Source organism: Phacochoerus africanus, chromosome 10 (assembly GCF_016906955.1).
Source record: "Phacochoerus africanus isolate WHEZ1 chromosome 10, ROS_Pafr_v1, whole genome shotgun sequence".
Classification (NCBI taxonomy): Eukaryota; Metazoa; Chordata; class Mammalia; order Artiodactyla; family Suidae; genus Phacochoerus; species Phacochoerus africanus.
The window spans coordinates 70,710,660-70,737,324 of record NC_062553.1 but is presented as its reverse complement, the minus strand read 5'-3'; the positions used below and the strand labels follow the sequence as shown (position 1 = coordinate 70,737,324).

Below are 26,665 nucleotides of genomic sequence, written 5' to 3'. Positions count from 1 at the left end.
AAATGGTACATCCTCTTGCATGCTTCCCATGGAGGGACTTAAATACTACTTTGGGGAACACCGCTCCTGGAAACTCCAGGTTCACAAAGAGACTGGGAATGAGATGCTGGGGTGGGGATAAATCACTGTCTCAGGGCCCCTGGAGGAGGCCAGGAAGAATGGAGGGCAGGTATCAGGGGTGGCAGGGCCAGTGTCAACCCCTGTCACTGCTCTAGGGAAGGTGGCAGCTTCATGAGCCCTGCCTCTCAGTGGAGGCCAAACTGGAGGAAATGCGGCACTGCAGAGATGGCTGCTTGACTTGGCCACCCCGGGGCAGTGGTGCAGAGGTGGACAGAGACTGGACTTCTAGGGCCATGTTGCTCGCCAAGCCCTGATGACTGTCCCTAACATCCACGTCAGCTGCTGCTTCTCATTCCCTCCTGCCGGACAGATTCGCGGTGCCTGGCTTTATGAGCCTATCATAAACTTTGAACATTCCTTTCTGTAATTTCAAGTTATATTATGTTTAAGTTCTGTTACACGTTTCTACTGGCTGAGAGAACCACACCTTGATATGAGTGGGAATCTCGGCTCTGAGTCTGCCCAGATCTCCTGGGGAACTGGGGTGGGGGGCGGGAGGTTGGGTTGGACATATTTCTGGGGAATAATCAAAAAAAAAAAAAAAAAACACCATAGGCTCCCTTCTGCCGTTTGTCCTGGATGATGAAGCTCCTTGTCTTCCTGTGAAAGTCCCCATGACCCAGGGAGTGGGTGAGCTGTGGCATGTGAGGTCATCAAATCCCTTGACTGAAGGCAGAGACATTTCCATTCAGGAGTCAAGGCAGAAAGAGAAAAATAAAATCCTGACATCTCCCTGCTATGGGAGTAGCTTTAATGAAATTAGCCTGGAAAGTATCAAAAAAAAAAAATTACTGGAAACCCTGAAAACCTGGGGGTTTTCCAGTTGGGGACCACTCACAAGGCAGTGGGCAGGAGGTACGTGTGGGCTGACTTTTCAGCCTCTGACTTTTACCTTAAGAGAAGGGATCACAACTCTGAAGTCATCTCTGTGAATGTCCCACAGAGAGGGGCAAGTCATACATCACAGGTGCCATGTGTACCATGAAGACTGAAAAAGGAAGTTTTTTTCTGATTGTTCTCTGTCTTTAGTGTTTCTACTATCTCTTAAGTATTGCAGTGCTGAAAATGAGGCATGACCACAGATAAAACCACACTGAAGGTATTTTTCCTTCACCGAGGGCCCTGTTTGAAACTCTCGCCTAGCTTCATCCACAGTTGAAGGCTGAGATCCCTTTGGGGTTCACCAGCCTGAGCAAGTAAAGCCTTTCCCACTGTGAGTTTCTTGGTTCAGATGACACAGCAAGAAGGAAGGGAGAACTTCTCAGGGTCCGAGATGGAGTCCTTACCCTGTTTGCCAAGCAGTCTGCCTGCAAGTGTATCATTTTGTCATGGAATATGGCTGCGGAGTAGAGAGCCACAGTTTCAGATCACCTGTCCCAAGCAAGACCTTGACCAAGGGCGATGACATCAGCATGATTACTGCAGCCCAAGACCTCAGGATCTCTGTGGACGCATGAGTTCATTTAGCTTTGCCTCCATGTATTCATCACCAAGGCCAGGTAGGAACCTGCTTTTGGAGGCTGTATTTTACCCAGTTTTAATTCCTCCCAGATTCAGGTTCCCAAGGTTGCAAACTTCGGAAAGAAAATAATGCAAACTTTGGTGCCAGTTAAGAGAAGAGGGCAACCTCTAGGTCGCGGTCCCCCACCCTAAGAGGGAAGCGGAACTGGGGCCAAATCCTGTAGGCTCAGCTTCTGTAACCTCCCTCCTCCCGACTGTGTCTCCCAGCTGATCGTGTCTCCCTCATTGTCGGCACTCTTTCACCGTTTTCTTTGGACTTCTCCAGTTTCATGAAAGCGTTACTATTTCCAATGTGAACGGAGTTACTTTTCTCTTTCACACATTCTGGATGATCCTTTTTTGTATTGTGTTACACAGCAGGTGCTTAAATGGATCTCAATTACCTAATATTTGTACTAATAATCCTTTGGGCATTCAAAGTGTTTTCGCAAACATCTCATTTTTTCAAGTAAAAAAAATAAAATAAAATCAACGTCTGGAAGAGTCAAACTCTTGTTGGCACCCAACCGTAATAATCATAAAAACTAACATTTATTCAGGGCTAACTATGTAAAGGGCTCTTTATATACGTGTCTCATGTAATGCTAAAAAGAATCCTATAAGACAGGAACAGTGCTACCATTTCCTCATCTTATAGGTGAGGAAAATGTGACGTGCAGTGATGAATAAGCATGCCAAGGCTTGCCTCTAGCAAATGGCATTGGTGAGGCGTGAGCTAGGCAGTCTGAGGCCAAAGTTTGTGCTGTAACATTCTTACCCTCCTAAAGGCCCAGCTTTGACATGCCCCTATAATTCCACCAAACAGAAATCTGGCAAAGTGTTTTTGATGGCCCACTTCCATGGACTTACTGAGAGTTTATGATTTTAACCTAAGTTCACCTTAAACTTTGAGCCTGTGGTCTACCCCTGAAGGCCTTGAGTCTGATGATATAAGCAAGATACTGTTAAATAAAATACCATCTCTCATTGGCTGATATTTTTCCTTCCCAGGACCTGAGGAACGAGGCTCCCTGAGGACAATATCACCTTAGTATCCATTATATGTTCTCCCAATGCCATACTCCTACTCAACACACCAGGGAGTTTTCAAATTTTTTTTCTGCTTTTTTTTTTCTTCTCCTTTTTAGGGCCAAACTTATGTCATAGGGAGGTTCCCCGGCTAGGGGTTGAATCCGAGCTGCAGCTGCTGACCTACATGACAGCCACAGCAACGCCAGATCCTAAACCCACTGAGTGAGGCCAGGGATGGAACCTGTATCCTCATGGATACTAGTCAGGTTCATTATCACTGAGCCACAATGGGAACTCCAGTTTTACAACATTTTCTGATGAAGACAATGGTTTTGTACTTATTTTATAACTAAAGAGACATGCTCCTTTGAATCAAGATTACAGTAAGCGTCCAGTCTGGGTATGGAATCAAGTACATTCTAGCCAGTTTTCCCAAGGAGCTGACAAGCCATAGATTCATGCATATCAGCTGTGCTTTTAAGTTAAATCCCACTTTCTCAGTGAAGCATTTCCAAAATCACTTTAGTCCTATGCAACTGGTGAAAATGACTGAAGCAGAGAAAAGAAAGCATTCCATGGAGACAGACACTGCGGATGTAATGAAATGTGATATTGAGACAATTAAAATACATGATGGACTTGTATGGCCACTTGATCACAGATCAATGGCAAGTAGCTTGTTTTATTACCTTGCCATATATTTTTGAAAGGCTACTTTGGAAATATTGTAAAACCAGATTAAGAGTTGGGTAGTAACCAGAAATGCTGGTGTCTTGAACTTGGACTTCTCAGGCTCTAGAACTGTGAGAAATAAATTTGTTGTCAGACCACCCAGCGTGTGGTATTTTTGCTAGAGCAGCCTGAACAGATTAAGATGTCAGGTGAATATGTTTAATTTTTCTGCATTTTTAATTCAAAGGTTAAGATTTATGAGGCTAAGAAAACGTGGATTTACTGTCAAAAGCTTGAATATGCAGTTATTAAAAGTCATTCATTTACTCATTCATCAAACATTGAGGGCAGCTATACTGAGCCAGACACTGTTAGATGCTGAGGATGTTCAATATAATATGGTAAATATTACATTTAATATAAAATGGTAAATATATAAATATAAATATATATTTATGAGCCTAAACAGACAGACTTTTCCCATCAGGTACCTGGAAAGCAGTGTGAGCAATGAACAAACGCTGTAAGTTGTACAGTCACACACAGTGAAGAAGAGATACAAGCGAATTGCTGCAGTTGGTAACTGGGAAATCAGAGCTGGTCTGAGGGCGCCAGCAAAGACTTCCTGAAGAGCTGCTGTTTGAACCGAGAGCTGAGCAATGAATGGGAATCAATTGCCTGAGCTGATGTGCTGTGGGAAGGTTCCAGGTAGAAGCATCCAGGGGAGGAAAGGCCCTGTGACAACAGGAAGATGCACAGGTACAGGGAATGGAGAGCCAGCCAACGTGGGAGATGCGGAGATGGAGGGGTAGGGCTGAGATGAGGCAGGCATGGTGCGCAGAGGATGCAGGATGCTGTGGGCTTGTGGATTTCATCCTTAGAGCTGTGGATGCCCCAGAGCTGCTGGGATATTGCTGGTAGGGAGGTTATGAGGGTCCTGATCAGATTTCTGTTTAATCACCACTCTGGCTGTTGTGTGCGGAACAGGCAAGATGGGGACACTGGTGCAGAGGTGGCCATGGAGGGGCCAGCTGCTATGACGGTAGGATTATGGGAGCTTTGACATAAGAATGAGAGTGAGAAGGGGATGAATTGGGGAGCTGCTGAGGATTCAAACCCACAGGCCTCAGTGATGGAGAGAACACAGGGAGGGAAGCAGGACTGAACTAAAAGATGTTGGTACCATTCACTGTTAGAGGCCAGGCCTGGGCATGTACCATGATTTAATATTTGTAAGACCGAGCCTAAGACAGATACAGTACTTTTTAGGATTATTGCTCCCTCGTATATTCTGGGCAAACTGAAAGATTCTAATCAGTAAAATGTTTAACATTCTTTTCTTTTCTTCTTCTTCTTCTTTTTTTTTTTTTTTTGGTTGAATCATGCCTCCATTAATGTGTGTGTGTGTGTGTGTGTGTGTGTGTGTGTGTGTGTGTGTGTGTGTGTGTGTATTCTTTTGGCTTTACCCACAGCATATGGAAGTTCCTGGGCCAGGGATCAAATCTGAGCTACAGCTGTGACCTATACCACAGCTGAGGCAATGCCAGATCCTTAACCCACTGTGCCACAGCAGAAACTCTGAATATATTGTGAATACATCATCTAAATATAATGGTCATTAACTTATACAACATATCTTTTCTTCATCCTAAAATTTTTCCATGTATTCTTTAAAAATTATTCTTCCACATTTTCTAGGAATTAATTCATTTTTCAAATATATATTTGTCTTAAGAGTTGGTCTAGAATAAGAAGGGTTTTGTACAGCTGAAAGTCCCTTGCAGGGTGTGGATGAAGAGACGACTAGACAGCTGTGCATGCCTAAGGCCCTTTCTTTCAGGGTATTTATCAGCACAGCTCCAAACGAATAAATATGGAGTCAGACAGCAATTTAAAATTCAGAGACCTTCACCAGTTTTCACAACGACACATCCTTCTCTTTGTAATGGAAGGTATATGATAGTGTGAGACCAGTGGCCATGTGGATTTTATAGATAAAAGAGAATATCCAGGAGTTCCTCTTGAGGCTCAGCAGTAATGAACCTGACTAGTAACCATGAGGACATGGGTTCGACCCCTGGCCTCCCTCAGCGGGTTAAGGATCTGGCATTGCCGTGGGCTGTGGTGTAGGCTGCAGACACTGCTCGGATCCTGTGTGGCTGTGGCTGTGGTGTAGGCTGGCAGTTGCAGGTTCCATTTGACCCCTAGCCTGGGAACGTCCATATGCCAAGCCTCTGGCCCTAAAAAGAAAGAAGAAAAAAAAAAAGGAGGGAGAATATCCAGCTGCAATAAGCAGGAGTGACTATAATTTTAAAGTCTGCACATGCAAGAATTGGTGGCGATTTGAGTAGCATTTGCTGTGCAATATCAGTTCATCTCTTGAGCATCTGCACAGCACCATTCAAATTAGCTCAGGGAGTCACAAACAGAACCAAGTCATGGTTTCCACCCTCAAAGAGCTCTGATTCAGCAATGCAAGATGACCCATATTTAACACATCATATCTCTCTGTCTCCCCCCTCCTTTAAAAGCAAAACAAAAACTGAAAAGTGAAAATGGAAACTCATTTCTTCTGTGCAGCCGCTTTCGGATGGCAGAGGGCTGCAGGTGCTACCTGCTTCTCGCATGGGGCAGACCCACCTGCTGTCCCATGAGGCACACCCACCCTTAGGTCCGGCTGGAGGCTCCGGGTGTTTGACAATATTCCACACCGCTCATTTCCACAGTAGGCCTGGAGCCCAAAGGTCCTTCCCAACTTTTCATTTCTAATGATTCAGGGAGGTTGGATACAGTGGCAGGAAGACTTGACTTAGGGTCACTTAGGAGAATTGACTTTGAATCCTCGCCTGGTCACTCAAGTGAGAATTTAAGTCACTTAACCTCTCTGGGTCTATTTTGTCATCTCTAGAACAGATGTCATCCAGCTCAGCTCACTGGAATGTTCTGAAGATCAGGTGAGGGGCCACCTGTGTCCGTCACTAGAGCAATTCTTGGAACATGAATATTTTCAGCCTCATATGAGTATGAACTTCATTTCCTTTGCTTGGGATAATTCTTTTTTTTTATTAACATATAGTTGGACTTACGATGTTGTGTAAATCTCTGCTGTACACCAAAGTGACCCAGTCATGTGTGTGTGTGTGTGTGTGTGTGTGTGTGTGTATACATATGCATATATATATACACACACATACATTTTTTTCTTATATTATCTTCCATCATGTTCTATTGCCTAGGATAATTCTTTTTTTTTTTTTTTGGTCTTTTTGCCTTTTCTAGGGCCACTCCCACGGCATATGGAGGTTCCCAGACTAGGGGTCGAATCAGAGCTGTAGCCGCTGGCCTACCTACGCCAGAGCCACAGCAACGCAGGATCCGAGCTGCATCTGCAACCTACACCACAGCTCACGGCAACGCTGGATCCTTAACCCACTGAGCAAGGCCAGGGATCGAACCCGAAACCTCATGGTTCCTAGTCGGATTCATTAACTGCTGCTCCATGACAGGAACTCCAACCTAGGATAATTCTAATAAACAATTTTCATGGTATGATAACAACAACAACAACAACAAAAACCTGAAAAGATTATCTCCCTTGTATTCAGTTTAGAGTGATGAGCCTTGAAAGTTGGAATAGTTCAGTGACATGGGCTGTCAGTGACAATGACAAACCGGAAACCAGGTATAAACTTGTCCATATATTTCCAAACCTGAACTCCCTGAAATTTACATATACATATTCCTGCCAGTTGAATTCTCTTAAAAGTATAATTCTCAACATTTCCCCTGATCCAAAGACTTTGGGGACCATCAATGGCTTGTCAAGTAAATTGTCGCATCCTGCTACTTAAGATTCTCTCACACTTGCCCTGAAATCATCCTTCCTGCTTCTTCTGCAGGGTCCTCCTCCACATATTCCAGGATCACCAAACCAGGCTACTTGCCATGCTGTGTACATGGGACACTGTAAAGCCAACTGTCTTATTTACGGTCCAACGTCAAGTGCCTAGCCTGCTGCCTGACTCACAGTGAAAGCTCAAAAAAAGTTTGTTGAAGCGAGTGGGCATTCTTCATTATGATAAACACAGTAACAGATAATAGTAACAATAATAATAATAATATTAATGCTGACGATAGCACTAAATAATAGCAAAATTACAAGCACAGACAGCAACTGAGCCATGGTTCAACAGCTGCTGTACTATGTATTTCTTATCTCAACTAAACTTTAAAAATTTTTTTTAGTTAGGGATGCACCCATGGCATGTGGAAGTTCCCAAGCTAGGGATCCAACTGGAACTGCAGCTGCCGGCCTACACCAAAGCCACAGCAATGTGGGAGCTGAGCCGCATGTGCCACCTACAGCATAGCTCACAGCAATGCCGGATCCTTAACCCACTGAGCGAGGCCAGGGATTGAACCCTCATCCTTGCGGATACGAGTCAGGTCCATAACCGCTGAGCCACGATGGGAACTCCCTCAACTAACCTTTTTAATGACCCCATCACTGTGGTTCTACCCTTATCACACTTTACTGATGAGAAGACCAAGTCTCAGAGAGATTAACCAGCTTCCCTGGGATTGCTGATTGTCTCTTTCATTCATTTATTTAACGAATGTTCTTGCAGATCTACCACGCGTCAGGCTCTGTTCCAGGGGTTGAGGATGTAATGTATAACTTCCTCTTTGTGAACAAGGTCCTTGCTTTCATGGAGCTGATAGTCTTGTGGCAGAAAACAGACCCCTACTCACCAGGTAAATAAGATGATGGCCGAAAGTGATAAGTGATCCAAAAATGGAGTAAAGTAGGTCAAGGATCCATGGTGATGGGACTGCTGTTTGGGACAGGGTGGAAAGTAAAAGTTCCTGAGGAGGTGACAGATACAGTGTTTCCTTCTGAAAAGCAGTGAACCATTAAAGATCTGGCCGCAAAATGCTTCAGTCAGAGGGAATGGTAAGTGCAAAGGCCCTGGGGCAAGAGCATGTGCGGCCTCTTCAAAAGGCAGCAAGAAGGCCAGTGTGCTTGCCGGTGAACATGGAAGCAGGTGACAGCAGAGAGGTGGGTGGATTCGGATGTGCGAGCACTGCAGGCATGACACGGACCCGGCTTCGTACTCTGATTCAGAGGGGAAAGGGAATCGAGGGTTAGAGCCGAGGAGGGACAGGATCTGCCCTGGGTTGTGACAAGGACCTCTCCGATGAGGGCGTGGTGAGTAGTGAGATCAGTTGGGGGTGCGCGCGGTGGGGGGGGGGGGGTAATAAAGTCCTGCCCATGAGAGTTGACACAGGGATGAGAGGAAAGGGTGTTCCAAGGGACGGGATATAGGGGTGGCAGAGAGAGAGGAGTCCAGGGGGAGCCCTCCGTTTCTGAGGGAGGGGCAAGAAATCAGTAATTCATCTGATCCACACACAACTGAGACCTCAGGGCCTCAGGGCCACCCAAGTGGAGAGCCTGAGTTAGTGGACAGCTGAGTGGCCACATGTCTTTAGTTCAGTGAGACAAAACAGAGGTAGAACTTTACATCTCGAGGTTATCAGCACTTGGGTGGCCTTTAAAGCATGAGACAGGATGAGGTCATTTCAGGAGTGAGTGTGGAGAGACGAGTGTGTGTGTGGAAGGCAGAGTGGAGGAAGGCACATGGGTGCTCCAGGATAGGAAGGTGACGGGCAAAGTAAGTCGACAGAGTCCAAGAAGCAGCAGCCAGCCAGGTAGGTGAGCTGGAGGTCAGGTGGAGGCAGTGCTTCAAAATGAGGGCAGGGACCACCCATGTCAAATGGTGTCACTAGGTGGGGTCATGCCAAGACTAAGCATTAACCCCAGAGCTGGCAACCCCGAGAGCCCTGGCTACCTCAACAAGGGCGATTTCAGTGCTTGCAGCTGCTGGCTTAGAATATTCCACCATTCCCTAGAACTACAAAGCTCTGGTTCATGACCCAACTGTCACTCATGTCAGAGTGACATGAGTGTCTCTTAGCCCTGTTGCCTCTAAGTTGAGGAAAGCAAATGGCTTAAAGACTTAAACCTAGACATCAAACTCCTAGAAGAGAACACAGGTGAAACATTCTCTGACATCAACCGTACAAATGCTTTTTTTTTAGGTCTGTCTCCCAAGGCAATATAAATAAAAACAAAAATAAACCAAAGGGACCTAATCAAGCTTTTGCACAACAAAAGAAACCATTAAAAAAAAGACAACTCATGGAATGGGAGAAAACAGTTGCAAACGATGCAACTGACAAGGGCTTAATCTCCAAAACATACAAACAATTTATACAACTCAACAGCAACCCCCTCCAAAAAAATCCAGCCCAATTGAAAAATGGGCAGAAGACCTAAATAGATATTTCTCCAAAGAAGACATAAAGGATGTGCAACAGGCACATGACAAAAGGCTCAACATCACTAATTATTAGAGAAATGCAAAAGGCTCAACATCGCACATTATTAGAGAAATGCAAATCAAAACTACAATGAGGTACCACCTCACACAGGTCAGAATAGCCATCATTAATAAGTCTACAAATAACAGATGCTGGAGAGGGCATGGAGAAAAGAGAACCCTCCTACACTGTCAGTGGGAATGTAAATTGATATAACCACTATGGAAAACAGTATGGAGGTACCTCAGAAAACTAAATATAGAACTACCATATCACCCCGTGATCCCACTCCTGGGCATATATGCAGACAAAACTTTCATTTAAAAAGATACACGCACCCCCTATGTTCACTGCTGTACTATTCACAATAGCCGAGACAAGCCAAATGTCCATCGACAGATGAATGAATGAAGATGTGGTATATATACACAATGGAATATGACTCAGCCACAAAAAAGAACAAAATAACGCCATTTGCAGCCACATGGATGGAACCAGAGATTCTCATACTAAGTGAAGTAAGTCTAAAAGAGAAAGACAAATACCATATGATATCACTTATATCTGGAATCTAGTATATGGCACAAATGAATTTATCTTCAGAAGAGAAACAAACTCATGGACATGGAGAACAGAACTGTGGTTGCTCAGTATATTGATCCACCATGTCCTCAGCTTCTGGCTGCATCTCAGAGTGAAGGGGGACGGGACATGGAGGAGGGTATTGATTCCTTTCACTCTCAGAGGTTAACCTTGGGTTCCCTGTGTCCCTTGCCTGAGTCACTGCTCCTCCCACGGTGGCCCATTCCACAAGACTCTCCTTCTGGGTTCTGGTTACTAGTCTCTCCTCCTGGGCTCTGCAATTATGATCTCCTGTGGTTTTCTTATACCACAGCTGTACCCTTGTAATTCATTCCTTTATCCCAATTTGATTTAATCTCTCTTTCTTGTTGGGACTCTCCCTGATATAAACTAGGCCTTTGAAAGAAGAATTTGCAATTCTTTGGGACTTTATCCCTTAGTAGACTGTAAGCACTTCCAGGAGGTGTTACGTCTTGTTAATCTTAGCCCTGTTTTCCCCCACCTCCACTGTTTACCAGTTTCCATTCAGAGCGGTTGTTTATTGTTTGTTAAAAGATGTTAATTTCTCCTCCGTCAGAGCCCTGTCTTTGACTCCAGCTAGTCCTGTGTGGCTCAGTCCTAAACAGTGCCCTCTGGGTCCAGGTCCTGGCCAGGACTCTCCAGGGAAGGGGCCAAAGTCCATTTCTCCCCTCTCCCTTTTTGTTCTCACCTCCTGTTTCTTAATCAAGAGGCCAAAGGTTCCCACTAAGGCCTTTTCCTGCCCCGGGCCCCAGAGGTCCCAGTCTTTACGTCAGTGTCAGATGCATGTGACCTCAGAAAAGACCCTAAATCGTAGTCCATAATAATTTCCAAAATTGCAAAATCAAGATAAAAACCATACCAACTTTACAGCATTTGCTGGGAGAATAAAAACAAAGTGACACTCCATAAAATTTATTGTCTTTCCCATGAAACATATCAGTGATGCTAAAGAATAGGCACATTTTCTCTACTCCCTCCTGTCCTTTCTCTGTTTCCATGAGGTAAACACTTTGCTAATACATGGAGCAAAAATCATAATAATGACCGACATTTCCTGAGTACTTACTCCCGGCCAGGGACTATGCTAAGCAATTTGTATGTCATTTCATTTAATCTCCACAATAACTTTGTACAACACAGCCTATTTTAATCCCCACTTTACAGATGAGGAAAAATAAAGACACAAAGTAATTTGCCCAAGGTCAGGAGCCAGAACTGAAACTTAGGAAGTGTAACCCAAAGCCATGCTTATTCAGTCTTGTTCACTGACATGATCTGTGACACAGGGGAACACATTACAAAAGCTGGCTGCCATTATTGGACTATCAAGGGGAAATTATTGAGACTAACCATAAAGTTTGCACCCCTGGAAATTCTTGGGAATTATAAATCAGCCTTGCTTGCAACTTAGAATTCGGCTCCCCAATTCAAGCTTAATCCATTGTGGGTTAACTGAACAGCATTTGCAGCATCTCAGTGGCCTACAGGAGACTCACCTGAGCTTAGTGCATGCTCCACTTCCTGCATGATCACCCGGGGGGAGGCAGCGGTGGTCTCTGTGTCTATCAGCATAGGGGTCCCTTTGGGGGGCACAGCTGCTTGGGACGTGGTCTCTGTGGGCATCGGTGTGGCTGTGGCATGTGAAGTGGGTGTCTGTCCAGAGCTGTGCTCCTCCTCTGGGGACTTCGGGGTGGTCGGGGCTCCTGTGGGCTTGGTGCTGGTTTCTGTAGAGCTGTTACTGGTGCTGATGGAGGCAGAAGGAACCTCCGGCGGTGAGGTTGATGGAGGCGAGGGTGATGAGGTTGGCGCTTGAGGGGAGGTGAGTGCGGGAGACTCGGCCTGGGGTTGCGACCCTGTAGCTGGCACGCTGGCCTCGGGCGTGACCGGGCTGTGTTCCTTCGGCGTGGGTGTTAAATGGAGCCCACCGCTTGTTGGTGAGGGGACTGTCTCTGTGCCTGCCGACTGGGAGGCTGGACTCGTGGGCTCCTCCTCTGCTTCGGCCTCTACAGAGACGTTCTTAGTGGGTGGAGATGTCGGGGCCGATGCTATAATCGGGAGGACCGAGGTGCTGGGCGTGCCACTGGTAGGGGAGGCAGGAGGGCTTTGCGGAGTGCTGGTCCAGACGGCCGTTGCAGGGGTGATCTTTGTGGGAAGAGAAACAGGCAAGACTGTTGTTGCAGACACACGCTGTACCCTTAGTCCTGTGGAAGAGCCGGTACAAAGGTGGTTAATGTATGAAAACCCGAGCGGCCAAGCTGTTTTATAATATTTTCAAAAGTCTGTCTCATTTGGCACTGTGCCTTTACAATCATGAAGGTGACTTTTAAAATATTTCCTTCCCACTAATTGCCCCCTCCCGTCCCCCCCCCCCGCCCCGTGACTATCAGCAGGAGCAATTAGTGAGTCGGTCAACACAAGTTCAGCCAATACATGACATCAACTAACTTTCTCTCTTGCTGCTTGAAGCTGTGCCCTTAAAAACGGAGACACTATTAGGAACTGACTATCTGAGGATAAGTCTGGCTTGTTTGCAGGGCTGCTCCACAAGGCTTGTGGGGACGCTCACCCCGTGTGTTGGGTGAGTACAAAGCCGGAGGAGCTCTCTGATTGGCTGTTCTGTCAGAGGGGCTCATTGATTGGCTGTTCTCTGACGCGGGCGTTCACTGATTGGTTGTTCCCTGCTTCCGGGTTGTGAGCTCTGCAACCACGCACAGGGATGTTATAGGGACTTGCCTCCCTGGGGTGATTAACAGTGCAAGGAAAGGGCCAGGTCCCAGCTTAAAAGCTGAGGGGAGGGAGGACTCCAAGGTTTGGAAATATTTTCTGAAACTAGAACCTATTATCCCCAATTCTAACCTGGGGTCTTTACCATTCTGTCATTTTCACCAAATAATCTCTTTCATGTTTTGTAAAATTTAGAATGAGTTTCCTTTCTCCATACCTCCATTCATCCACTCAGTTTATTTGTTCATTTATTCATTCAATTATTTAATAAATAGCTTGCTTCTGTGTACTAGCACTCTGGAGGACACTGCGTTGATGATTTCACTTTTTATGTAACACATCTTTTGATTGCCTCCCCACACACCCCCTTATCAGTCCCCAACTAGCTTTTCCCCTAGTCGTTTACATCTCAGTGGATGGCAACGCCTTTCAGTTACTCTTTTAAAAACCCAGATGTTATTCCAGATGCACCCCTTTCCCTCACTCCCCCTACCCCAACCAATCCATCAGTGAATCATGATGACTCCACCTTGAAAATATATCCCAATCCAATCAACTCTTCACCACCTCCCTGATATGGCAACATCACCTGAGCCACCAGCCACTCGCCTGGACAAGTGCCACCTAGACAAGTGCCACTGTCTCTTAATTGGTCTTCTGGCTTCGAGGTTTCCTTCCTTTTGATCTACTTTTCACATAGCAGCCAGTACACTATTTTATTTATTTATTTTTTTGTCTTTTTGCTATTTCTTTGGGCCGCTCCCGCGGCATATGGAGGTTCCCAGGCTAGGGGTTGAATCGGAGCTGTAGCCACCGGCCAACGCCAGAGCCACAGCAACGCAGGATCCGAGCCGCGTCTGCGACCTACACCACAGCTCACGGCAACGCCAGATCCTTAACCCACTGAGCAAGGGCAGGGACCGAACCCGCAACCTCATGGTTCCTAGTCGGATTCGTTAACCACTGTGCCACGCCGGGAACTCCCCAGTACGCTATTTTAAAGTGGTAAATCCGATTAACCTATCAAAACCCTCCCAAGGTTGTACCTAGAACAAAATCCAAAACTACTCCCTATGTCATCATCCCATGTTCTCCTTATTATTCCAGATTGATCTCTACTCAAATGTCACCTCTTTCTCAGAGGAGCCTTTCCAGACAGTCCTAACCACAATCATTCCTACCCTAGCCCCTTGCTTATTTAAAAAAATTTTTTGATTATTAAAATATAAATAACATCATAACTATTTTTATGTGTACAGTTCAGTGGCACTAAGTACATTCTCCTTATTGTTCAACTACCACCACCCATCCGTCTCCAGAACTTTTTCATTTTCCCAAACTGAAACTCTGAACCCATTAAACAATAACTCTCCATTCTTCTCTTTCTCCAGCCCCTGGAAACCATTATCCTACTTTCCATCTCTACCAATTTGACTGCTTTAGGTACCTCCTACAAATAGAATCATACAATATTTGTCCTTTTGTAACAGGCTTATTTCACTTATTAGCAAAATAGCTTCAAGTTTCATCCATGTTATAGCACATCAGAATTTCCTCCCTTTTTAAGGCTGAATAATATTCTGTATACTATATACCACATTTGTTTACCCATTCATTTACCGATGCGAACTTGGGTTGCTTCCACTTTGTGAGTGCTGCTCTGAATATGAATGTACAACTATCTATTTCAGACCATGTTTTCAGTTTAGGGGGGTGTATATACCTCAAAGTGGAACTGATGGCTCATGTGGTAATTCTATATTTAATTTCTTTGAGGAGCTGTCACACGCTCTGTGTGTTTTTGCTTTTCTTAAAATCAATAAAAATAAAGTAGTTTCTTCCTGAAACTACATATTATTTATTTCCTTAGTATATCTTTCTTCTACCAGAATATAAGCTCCATGAAGGTGCAGAGACCTGGTCTTATTCATTGCTGTTTCCTTCCCACCTAGAATGGTGTCTAGGTCATCGTAATTGCTCAATAAGTACTTGTAGAAAGAAGGAAGGGAGGGGGGAAGAAGGGAGGGAGGGATAGTAAGAGGGAAGGAAGGAAGGAAGAAGGGAAGGAAGAAGGAAGGAAAGAGGGAGAGAGGGAAAGAGTGAGGGTGCTAAAGAGGGAGGGTGGAAAAATGAAGTACCTAAGAAATTTATTTAAAATAAAAATACCCAAGCATTTCTCTACTCGTATCTACATATCACTTCATGCGGTCACATCCATTGTAGCTGTCTCGGAGGTGGCTGCCTACCTGGTGTTATTTGAGGGCAGGAAACTTGTTGAAAATGCCAACCTCTTGGAGTTCCTGTCGTGATGCAGTGATTAATGAATCCGATCAGGAACTATGAGGTTGTGGGTTCGATCCCTGGCCTTGCTCAGTGGGTTCAGGATCCGGCGTTGCCATGAGCTGTGGTATAGGTTGCAGACACGGCTCAGATCCCGTGTGCTGTGGCTGTGGTGTAGGCCGGTGGCTAAAGCTCCGATTGGACCCCTAGCCTGGGAACCTCCATACGCTGCAGGAGCGGCCCTAGAAAAGGCAAAAAGACAGAAAAAAAAAGAAAGAAAAAGAAAATGCCAATCTCTGTCTTTCCAACACACCATAGATCTGTGCCTGATGTCTTGTTGGGTCTTCAATTACTTAACCCTCCAGGCTCTGAGGAGATATCCTGGGGTGGGGGGTAAGGTAGCTTATAGGTAATAGCCAAACATGATCAAGACTCATAAGGAATAAAACATGGGCTAGATTTTCGCACAGAGGAAGGGAAAAAAAAGAGGAATTTAGAGGAATGTGGGCACTTGGGCTTCAGCTGCACAACAGACTCAGTAGTTGTGTAGAAAGCTGTACTACAAAATCCCCTGGAAATAGCTTCCTCAATATTTAACTGAATTTAACAGTTGGACTGTTATCAAAATGACAGGTTGTATTTTATTTAGAAGATGTGGGTCAAGACCATAGACTACAGGAGAGTTACTCTCCCAGTAAAGAGGGGGGCAGACCTCCCAAATGAGGCTACTTAAGAGTCCATGTGACTGTGGTGGACTTTTGGCAGCTGTGAGGTGTTGACAATTTCAGGATGAATACAAATCAAGAGTTTTTGTTTTTTGTTTTTGTTTTTGTCTTTCTGCCATTTCTTGAGCCACTCCCATGGCATATGGAAGTTCCCAGGCTAGGGGTCTAATCAGAGCTGTAACCACCGGCCTACACCAGTGCCACAGCAACACAGGATCCAAGCTGTGTCTGTAACCTACACCACAGCTCACAGCAACTCTGGATCCTTAACCCACTGAGCCAGGCCAGGGATTGAACCCGTAACCTCATGGTTCCTAGTTGGATTCGTTAACCACTGAGCCACGACAGGAACTCCCAAGAGGTCTTTGAAATATGGGCAAGACAACAGTTGGAACAAATGTTATTAAAACACTGAAGCTTCATATATGACCTTAGAGCTCACTGGCTCTGCATCCTGGTAGCTCCCATGACTCATTACAGATTATAAGGCCCAAAAAACTGACAATGTTTAATTACTCTTCATAATATCATCTAAGAGATGGGCAGATGGAGGAAGAGAGAGCCTTACTCTGGCAGCTGAGTCAGGGTCTTTGGAATCTTGGGATGACTGAGGAATGAGTAATATGCAAAGGAGCATGACTTCATTCATTTCATTCATTCATTCAAGTTTTTATTGAGCAGCTTTTATGTCTATGGCCTTGCCCTCAGAGGGTTCACTATTTAGCAGGACAGAAAGGACACTTAACTCCCTGTAATATGATGTGATAAGCACCTTATGGAAGTGAAAATAAGTTGCGATGGGGGCCCCAAGGAAAGATGAATCAATTCTGTATGGGGACCACGGAAGGCAAAAATATATAAAGTCATGTTCAAAAGACATTTAGAAACGTCACAGAAGAGATGACATTTGAGTGGGTTCTGAAAGGATGAGAACACACAAGATGCCATTAAAGTGTGTGTCATTCAGGGTGACGCTTGCATTGTCATTTCCAGTGGTGCTAAAACCTCTACTCTGGAAATCATTCTAGTGCTGAAAATGACATGCTTCAGGAATTGGTTTTGTGGCTGGAGACATCCATTTTTGTTTGTTTGTTTAACTCTGATACTCTTTTATAAACCCTACCCTTCGTGCTCCCAAGGAGGACTGAAGTGGTCATTCATGCCCATGGCTACCTACTTAGTACTTAAGTAAAGTACTTTCCAGTCTAGTTCAGGTAATTCCTACTCCTAGCAAACAACAATGTGTAAAAATTGTGGGACAGCACTGATCCTCTTCACTTGAACAAGGCATTAAAGCCTCTGCTTGGGGAGTTCCCATCATGGCGCAGTGGAAACGAATCCAACTAGGAATCATGGGGTTGTGGGTTCGATCCCTGGCCTCGCTCAGTGGGTTAAGGATCCGGCGTTGCCATGAGCTGTGGTGTAGGTTGCAGACACAGCTCGGATCTGGTTGCTGTGGCTCTGGTGTAGGCCAGTGGCTACAGCTCTGATTAGACCCCTAGACTGGAACTTCGACATGCTGGGGGTGCGGCCCTAGAAAATACAGAAATACAAAAAAAAAAAAAAAAAGCCTCTGCTTTGCCTTGTTTGATGTATATTCCAGGTTGCTTTGAGTACATGAGGGTGGGTCTTCTTTCCAAATGAAGATACCCAAGGCTTAGGCACCATGACTCTGCTAGCAAATGCTGGCTGTCCTGATCAGCTCAGGCTGCCAGCACAAAACACTGGCAGACTGGGTGGTTTTAGCAACAGAAATTTACTTCTCACAGGTTGGAGGCTGAGAAGTCCAATCAAGGGCTGGGACAATTCTGGGTCTGACGACAGCTCTGTTCCTGGCTTACAAGTGGCAACCTTCTAGCCATGTCCTCACATGCCCCTTCCTTGGTACATGCTGGGGGTGGTGGGGTGGAGAAGGCGCTCTTCTTATAAGGACACTAATCCCATGGTGAGGGACCCACCCACATCTAACCCTAATGACTTCCCTGAAGCTCTGTCTCCAAATGCCACCACACTGGGGGTGAGAGCTTCAACCCTGAGGATCACTGAGATGGCCTGAGCAAGGATCACTTCTGCTTTCTCACATGTAGGGCTTGTGTTTCTCCAGGGATACCAAACTGATTAAGTCAAACAGCTAAGGAGGTATCTTAGGATTCCAAAAAAATTGTTTAGAGCTAGAGAGAGCCTGTGTAATGTATAATTACAGCCCCTCATCTGATGCAGGAGGGAGCTGACACAAGGAGGGCAAGCCATGTAACTGAACTTACACATCAAAGAGAAGAAGGTGGGCAGTGCTTCCTGGAAAGAATCATGTAGAGACCCGTCCAAGTTAGAACCTCCCACCCACACACACAGTGCCTGGCCTCCAAAAGGCTTGTAGAACACACTTTACCAGCCACTATTCCAGCATCAGCAAGGAGGAGCCCATGTGAGACTGGGCAGCTGAAAAAGTTAAAATAATACAGGGCGCCATACACCTGCCCACCCAAAGAAGAGCCTCTTACCTTTGAAGAAACGAATTAGTTCTAATATTTCCTCGGGAAAATGGCAGAGTACACAGAATGAAGAAATTGAACCTATTAAATCTCCAAATTAGAGGCGACTCTGCCAGATATGCTGTCCCTGCTGGGGCAGTGACAGGTTCACGTGCCTGAAATGGAGCGACTCAGGCAAGGAAATCTGTGATGTGCCCCAAATGAGAGATGTGGGGGTTTAATGGCCAACTTAATCTGAGATTCCTCCTTGTAAGTCTATAAATGGAAGACTTTCCTGAAGCCTGATTGCATTAAAGCTTTTGTCTTTTTAGGGCCGCACCTGAGGCATATGGATGTTCCGAGCCTAGGGGTAGAATCAGAGCTGCAGCTGCTGGCCTACACCACAGCCACACCCATGCTGGATCCAAGCCTTATCTGGGAACTATGCTGCAGCTTGTGGCAACACGGATGCTTCACCCACTGAGTGAGGCCAGGGATTAAACCTGCATCCTCATGGATACTAGTCAGGTTCGCAACCTGATGAGCCACAAAGGGAACTCTGGGTTAAAGCTTTTATGCTCCACGAATAGCTGACAGATGTTGCTTAGAAGAAAGGCAGATTCTTAGTTGGCTAGAAAATTACTTGTTTTCATGTACATTGTCCTTTGCTAACTGAAAAAAACCATGTCTGGCTTGAGCCCAGTTCCTTGCCTTGCCAGGAGGAGAGGCTTAGGGGCTGATGGCTGGGACAGGCAGGTGAATTCCCACAGCACCAAGGGGGGTATGGAATGTTCCAGGGTGGAGAGTCTGCGTTCTGCGCATGTGCTCTGGGTTCTGCGTGTCGGGAATACAGGTCTGCAACACTGGCAGCCAGTGGATGATGAGTGCCCTGAACTGTCACCTCTTTCTGGGTTTCATGAGCAGCAACCAAGGCCAGGGCCAGGGTCCAAGGTGGCCTGATTACCTGTGATGCTCATCTGTCCCCCGCCCCATATGTCCTCTCCTGCCCTTGGCGTGTCAACTACCTGAGAAAACATGTGACAAAGCTTTGGCAAATTCGGTGAAACGTGATCAAACCACAGTCAAGCCCTCTCCTGTGCTGCCAAGTCAGCCCAAGTGGTGCCTCTGCCTGTGGTCTCCAGGGATCACGCCAGGCCAGCTTGGCTGAGGCTCCACAGCTGCTGAAGGTCTGAAAGCTGAGGAGTTGCTGATGGTCACTCCACACAGATACCACCTTAAGCTTCTTCTTTAAGCTTTTTTTTTTTGGCCTCTCCCATGACATGCGGAAGTTCCTGGGCTGGGGACTGAACCTGCCACAGCAGTGACAATGCCAGATCCTTAACCTGCTAGGTCACCAGGGAACTCCTGAGCTTCTTAAAAGGCCAACTGGACCCTGTCACTTCACTTCAAGAGCTGAGGGGAGGAAAGGAAGCCTGCACAGAGGATACAACTTCAAAGCCTCACCATGGCCTAGAAGGTTCTCTGTGCCCCAAGCCCAGTCAGCTTCTTCAGCCTCGCTCTCCACCAGGGCCTGAACACACCAGTCTTTTTACTGGATTCAATTCCTTTTGCCTAAACAGCTCAGCCTCTTTTACCTGCCTGAGTTACTTCTATTGATCCTTCCAGCATTAGCTTAAGAAGTTTTGCTGATTCTCTAACTAAGTCCACCCCCTCACCCCCAGCCTCAACCCCTGCTGTGCTCAGAGAGCGCCTTGTATCTTAACTTCCTAGCAGTGAAATTGCACATAACTATGTAGCTGTCATTTAATGCATGCTTCCCCCTTTGGACTCCCATGGAACAAGGACCCTAGTAGATTTGCCTGGTCCATAGAAGGAATTCAAATATATACCCACATATGAATGAATGAATGAGCTGAAGACTCTATGAAGGGCACAGTGCTGGTTGCACATGCATCATCTCATTAAATCCTAATAACCATTGTCATCTCAGTTTCACTGATGACAAAACAGAGGATTAGAAAAGTTAACTTCGCTAAGGTCACACAGCTAGTTCAGGGCATAGCTGAAGCTTGAACCTGAACCTGTCTGGCTCCAGGCTAACCTTATAACCATCCCACTGTACTGTACTGAGAAACGCAAGAGTGTTTTTTTTTTGTCTTTTTTTTGCCTTTTCTAGGGCCGCTTCCGCGGCATATGGAGGTTCCCAGGCTAGGGGTTGAATCGGAGCTGTAGCCGCTGGCCTACGCCAGGGCCACAGCAATGCAGGATCCAAGCCGCGTCTGCAACCTACACCACAGCTCACGGCAACGCCGGATCGTTAACCCACTGAGCAAGGGCAGGGATCGAACCTGCAACCTCATGGTTCCTAGTCGGATTCGTTAACCACTGCACCACAATGGGAACTCCAACAAGAGCATTCTTGAAGCCTGGGCTCCATGTTTGTGAGGCAGTCAAGCACCAACGTCCCCCTAGCTCCCCAATCATTCTCTAGGGTGGGCCAACAGCGTGGTCTTTAAAAAATTACCTGATCCTTGAATCTTATGGCAGGCTCCCCAGTGGCTCAGGATGAATTCTGAACTCCTTGGCAAAGCACATAACACTTTTTTTTTCTTTTTTGGCTTTTTTGGGCTGCACCTGTGGCATATGAAAGTTCCTGGGCCAGAGGTTGAATTGGAGCTACAGCCACTGGCCTACACTACAGCCACAGCAACGCAGGATCCAAGCCGGGTCTGTGACCTACACTACAGCCAGATCCTTAACCCACTGAGCGAGGCCAGGGATTGAACCTGCATCCTCATGGATACTAGTCAGGTTCTTAACCCCCTGAAGCACAACGGGAACTCCTATATAACACTTTTTATGATCTCCTAGCCCCACCTCTCCTGAGCCCTGAGAGCCTAGCCATCTGAATCCACAAGTGTTCCTGAAAACCCCCTGGTCTGCCTCCCTGCCTTGGTCTTGCTGTTTTTCCCATCCTGAGTTTGCTCTCTGACATCAGCAACTAGCCTGCCCTCCTCTCTGAAGATTCTCCAACTTGACAGAGCCCTTCTCCTCTGTGTGGCCATGGCACTAACCCTAGCACACCTTCTATGGAGCCATTTTTCCCCATGCTTGTCTCTCGTCAGCCTGGGAGCCTTGACAATAGGGACTGTGGCCTGCTGTTGGCATCTTAGTGGCTGGCACAGAGAAAGTGCTTAATAAATATTCAATGAGTGAAAACCCGACCTTTCTACCCTTTGGAAAATGGAAATGTTCTTTGGTTTATAGGATGGGCCATGACAGCAGAAATGCATCTTCCTTTTGCTTTATCTGGAAGTTCCATAACAAATACCAGCTGATGAGAAATGTTGGGGGGGGTCTCTAAACATACTTTTGCTATTTTTGCTTGTTCGTTCCACTTTGGAACCTGTGAGCATTTCTTCTCTCTGCACATGATACATTTCAGAGTCACCAGCTCTTGAAGTGCTGGCCATCAAAGTAGTGGCCCAAACACGGGGAGGCCTCACCATTGCTGCCGTGAACTTCAGCAAGTATTAAAGAGAGTATGAATAATCTTAAAATGATATGTATATTATAGTATGAAAGCTGGTTCTTAGTGTTGCTTAGGTTGAGTGAAGGTATTTTTTGGGATGCTCACACTCACAAAAAATTCCCCATGTTGTCTCTGGCTGGGCTGCTGAAGGCACCCCACACTCTGGAAGGTTCATGTAACATCTGCAAAACCACGGCTAGTCAGAGTCTGGCCCAACCACATGGCCTTTGAGAGCTCTCACGCGTCTAGACAGCACGCGCAGGTCCCAGAGCCAGCACACTCGGTTTAAGAAGATGCTTGTTTGGAGCAGAAAAGCCATATTCTCCCGAGGGTTCTTTGGATGGAAATGACACACAATTCCAGTCCCCAAAGAGGAAAAGACCTTCTGTTTTCCAGCTACCACATCAGAACCCGCAGACCTGGTGTATGACTCAATTGATTTCTCTCTTGGTGAAATCAGGGCTAATGATGTCACCAGGCTCCCCCTCAGGGCCCTGAGTGCTAATGAGCAAATAATGCTTGTGAAGAATGTTGTACTTCCTGGGGAAAGAAAATGCACCATTTTTTTTCTTTCTTTTCACCAGAATCAGCATCTGTCTTTTGTCAGTCAAAATCTCCTCTAAACTCATTATTTTTTAAGTTGGGGGCCCCTCTGTGGTGGTCAGGCCCCAGGAGGAGGCTGTGCTGAGCCACGATGCAGGCAGATGGCCCCAGTTCGGAGGGAACCGCTGGGCATTCGCAGGGCCGGGCAGCGGAGACAGAGAGATGATGACAGGAGGCTGCTCTGGGGTTAAGGTGGACACGGGTGCAGAGAGGTGGGAGAGGAAGATGACCTCATGCCTCCTGCAGGTGGCAGGGGACCTTCTGAACGCCACTGCCAGGTTGCATGGTGGGCCTGGTCCCAACATGTGCGGGGCCCTGGGGTGGGGGGGGGAGCACGCAAAGGACCCCCACAGAGAGTGCACAAGTATAACTGCTTGTGTCTAAGGCCCGCGTGCCCTTCCCCTAGTGCACTTACAAGTGATAATCAAGTTTGTTTCTCGTTTATCAAATGAAGAGTATTAATAGATGGTCTCGGGGGTCCCTTCGGGTCTTTTCTAGTGATGTAACTTTTCTAATTTTGTTCCATGTCTTTAGATGTATTTCACCATTTCAGGTAAATGGTCTGCTGTAGATCCATATTAGTACTTGAAAAATAATACCTGAGGAATGAAACATCCACCCAACAGGATTTGAAAACTGTGTCTCTATTCTCTATCTTCTTCTCCCCCCCCCTTTTTTTTTATTAAAGTGTAGTTGATTTGCAGTGTTGTGCCAATTTCTGCTCTATAGCAGAGTGACCCCGTCGTACAAATACAGACCTTCTTTTTCTCAGATCATCTGGACAGACTTTAAGCCAAGGCAGCCCCTGCTCTTATGACCCGGAGCTGAGGCTGTGATTTTTCTCCTCCCCACTCCCACTGGGTACTCCAGGGCCACCTGCTCTGTCCCCAGGGTGGGGGAGGGGTGCCCCATTCAGCTTTCCATCCCTCTCCTTCTCCTGTTTGCTCAATCCAATCCGATACTGAACTTTCAAAAAAATGTCTCAAGCGATTAAAAAGGAAAAAAAAAAAAAGTCTTTGTGTTTGAGTGTCAGAAAATGCAGCAAGCTCTTGCCGGGTCAAAGGTCACACCCCTTCCTTCCACCCTGCCACCCACAGGCCCAAGTCACAATCGTGTCATTTCTGGTATCCTGCAGCCCCTGGAAAGTACCAGAAGTTAAGACAGCCTGTAATTCATCTCAGCCTGCTTGGGCTCTGGACAATTTCTTTCAGAGGATTTGCTGGAGGCTGAGAATTGCCCAAATGGCTGAGGCAGCCCTGGTGTGGTCGCTCCACTGCCTTCTCAGCCCCAATGCCATTTCTACTCCTTCTCCCAACTTGTCTCTGGCTCAGTGGGTGCACCAACCATGACTTCTTGTTCCACAAAGGGCTGGTGCTCTTTAGGTGGCCAGCTCCATAGAAATCAGCCTCTGGAAGGACAGTTCTCGGGTTGTCCCAGGCCGATGCATCCTGGAGTTCTGACTGGTGAATATGGAGGCAGTTGACTGCTCCCAGGATAAGGCCATGAAATGCAATCAGCTCTTGTCTTCCTGTTTGCCTCGCCACTAAAGCCCACCATGGATCACCCCAGGGTCAGGCCAGAGGGTGGGCCAGCTCCAGTGCCAACACATCACCAGGACTGGGAACATGGGTCCCAGAAGCTTCCTCTGATGGGGGAAGGGGCAGTGGGGGCTTTCTGAGAGAAGAGGATGGAGCCAGGATACTGGGGGGGCCTCCTTCCTCTTCCTGCCAACATTTTCTTCTAAGGGTTTTCTACAAAGATGCCAGTTAACATGAGTGGATATGCTTCCTAGTTTCTTTTACATTTTCCCCTATACTTTTAAAATAGAAAAATAACTTAAAGCAAAATGCACCCATCTTAAGTACATAAAATCAATGAATTTTTACATGTTATATGCATAACCACTACTTAGATCAAGTTACAGAAGCATTTTTTAGCACCCCAGAAAGTTCCCTCCTGCCTTCTGGCAGACATAATGCTCTGAAGGTAACTCTTATTCTGACTTTCATCACACAAATTAGTTTTGCCTGTTTTTGAACTTCACATCAATGGAATTACAGAACGTTACTCTTTCATGTCTGGATTCTTTCACTCACACAGACTCTCCTGTGTTGTTGCATGTATTAATAACTCATCATTTCTCATTGCTGGTTAGTATTCAATTGTATGAACATAACATAATTTATTCACCCATTCTACCCATGGTGCACATGTGGGCTAGTTCTAGTTTAGGGTTATTACAAATGAAGCTGCTTGCTTTATAGCTTCTTAATTAACACTTACAAGTATTACAAGCAAAAATCTGTAATACTTTTCAAGTATTAAGTCACTTAATCTTCGCAATAAATCTGGGGTAAGTATTATACCTATTTTACGAGTGAGCAAACTGAGGCAGAAAGAGGTTAAATAACTTCCCAGGACATATAACTAGAAAGTAGTACAACTTGGATTCAAACTCTAGAAGGTAGTCTATCTCAACAACCTGTCTTAATGTGGTGTATCACACTGACGGATTTGCGGATATTGAAGAACTCTCGCATCCCTGGGATAAATCCCACTTGATCAATCCTTATACAATCCTTTTAATGTATAGTTGGATGCGATTTGCTAGTGTTTTGTTGAGGATTTTTGCATTGATGTTCATCAGTGAAACTGGTCTGTAGTGTTCTTTTTTTTGTGTGTGGTATCTTTGTCTGGTTTTGGTATCAGGGTGATGGTGGCCTCATAGAATGAGTTTGGGAGTGTTCCCTCCTCCGTGATTTTTTTGGAATAGTTTCAGAAGGAGAAGTGTTAGCTCTTCTCCAAGTGTTTGATAGAATTCGCCTGTGAAGCCATCCGGTCCTGGACTTTTGTTTGTTGGAAGTTTTTAAATCACAGTTTCAATTTCAGTTCTTATGATTGGTCCATTCATCTTTTCTATTTCATCTTGGTTTAGTCTTGGAAGATTGTACTTTTCTAAGAATTTGTCCATGTCTTCTAAATTTATAAACACCTTCTGCAGCTCCACACCAAAAAAAAAAAAAAAACCAAACACCCAATCAAAAAATGGACAGAAGATCTAAATAGACAGTTCTCCAAAGAAGACATACAGATGGCCGAGAAACACTTGAAAAGATGTTCAGCATCGCACATTATTAGAAAAATGCAAATCAAACCCACCATGAGGTACCACCTAACACCAGCCAGAATGGCCATCATCAAAAAGTCTACAAACAATAAGTGCTGGAGAGGGTGTGGAGAAAAGGGAACCCTCATACACTGATGGTGGCAATGTAAATTGGTGCAACCACTGTGGAAAGCAGTATGGAGATTCCTCAGAAAACTAAACATAGAACTACCATTTGATCCAGCAGTCACACTCCTGGGCATCTATACAGAGAAAACCATGACTCGCAAAGACACATGTACTCCAATGTTCATTGCAGCACTCTTTTCAATAGCCAAGACATGGAAACAACCTAAATGTCCATCGACAGAGGAGTGGATCCAGAAGATGTGGTACATATACACAATGGAATATTACTCAGCCATTAAAAGGAACGAAATACCGGCATTTTTAGCAACATAAATGGACCTAGAAATTATCATGCTAAGTGAAGTCAGCCATACAGTGAGATACCAACATCAAATGCTTTCACTGACATGAGGAATCTGAAAAAAAGGACAGACTGAACTTCTTTGTAGAACAGATGCTGACTCACAGACATTGAAAAACTTTTGGTTTCTGGAGGAGACAGTTTGGGGGGTGGGGGAATGTGCTTGGGTTGTGGGATGGAAATCCTGTGACACTGGATTTTGAGATCATGATACAACTACAGATGTGATAAATTCATTTAATAATAATAATAATAATAAAAACCTGTCTTCTTAACCGTCTCGCTAAATAGCTGCCTGTTATAAAGCCACTAGTCAGACCACTTACTTGCTGCATGACTTTGGTCAAGTCTCTTAATTACTGTCTCCTCATCTGCAAACTTAGCATGAGAACACTATTTCCATTTATAGAGCTATTGTGAAGATTCAATAAATAATCCATATTCAGCAGACACTGCTGCTTGACT

The 26,665-nt window shown here is 45.6% G+C and overlaps 1 protein-coding gene across 1 annotated transcript in view; it reads right to left on the bottom strand.

Annotated features, from left to right (window-relative positions):
* Positions 1 to 26,665, bottom strand: part of PARM1 (prostate androgen-regulated mucin-like protein 1) — a 108,033-nt gene that overhangs the window by 25,815 nt on the left and 55,553 nt on the right. Inside the window, exon 2 of the mRNA XM_047798193.1 lies at positions 11,805 to 12,509. Coding sequence (XP_047654149.1) covers positions 11,805 to 12,509 — 705 coding nt within the window. The remainder of the gene's footprint in view (positions 1 to 11,804; positions 12,510 to 26,665) is intronic.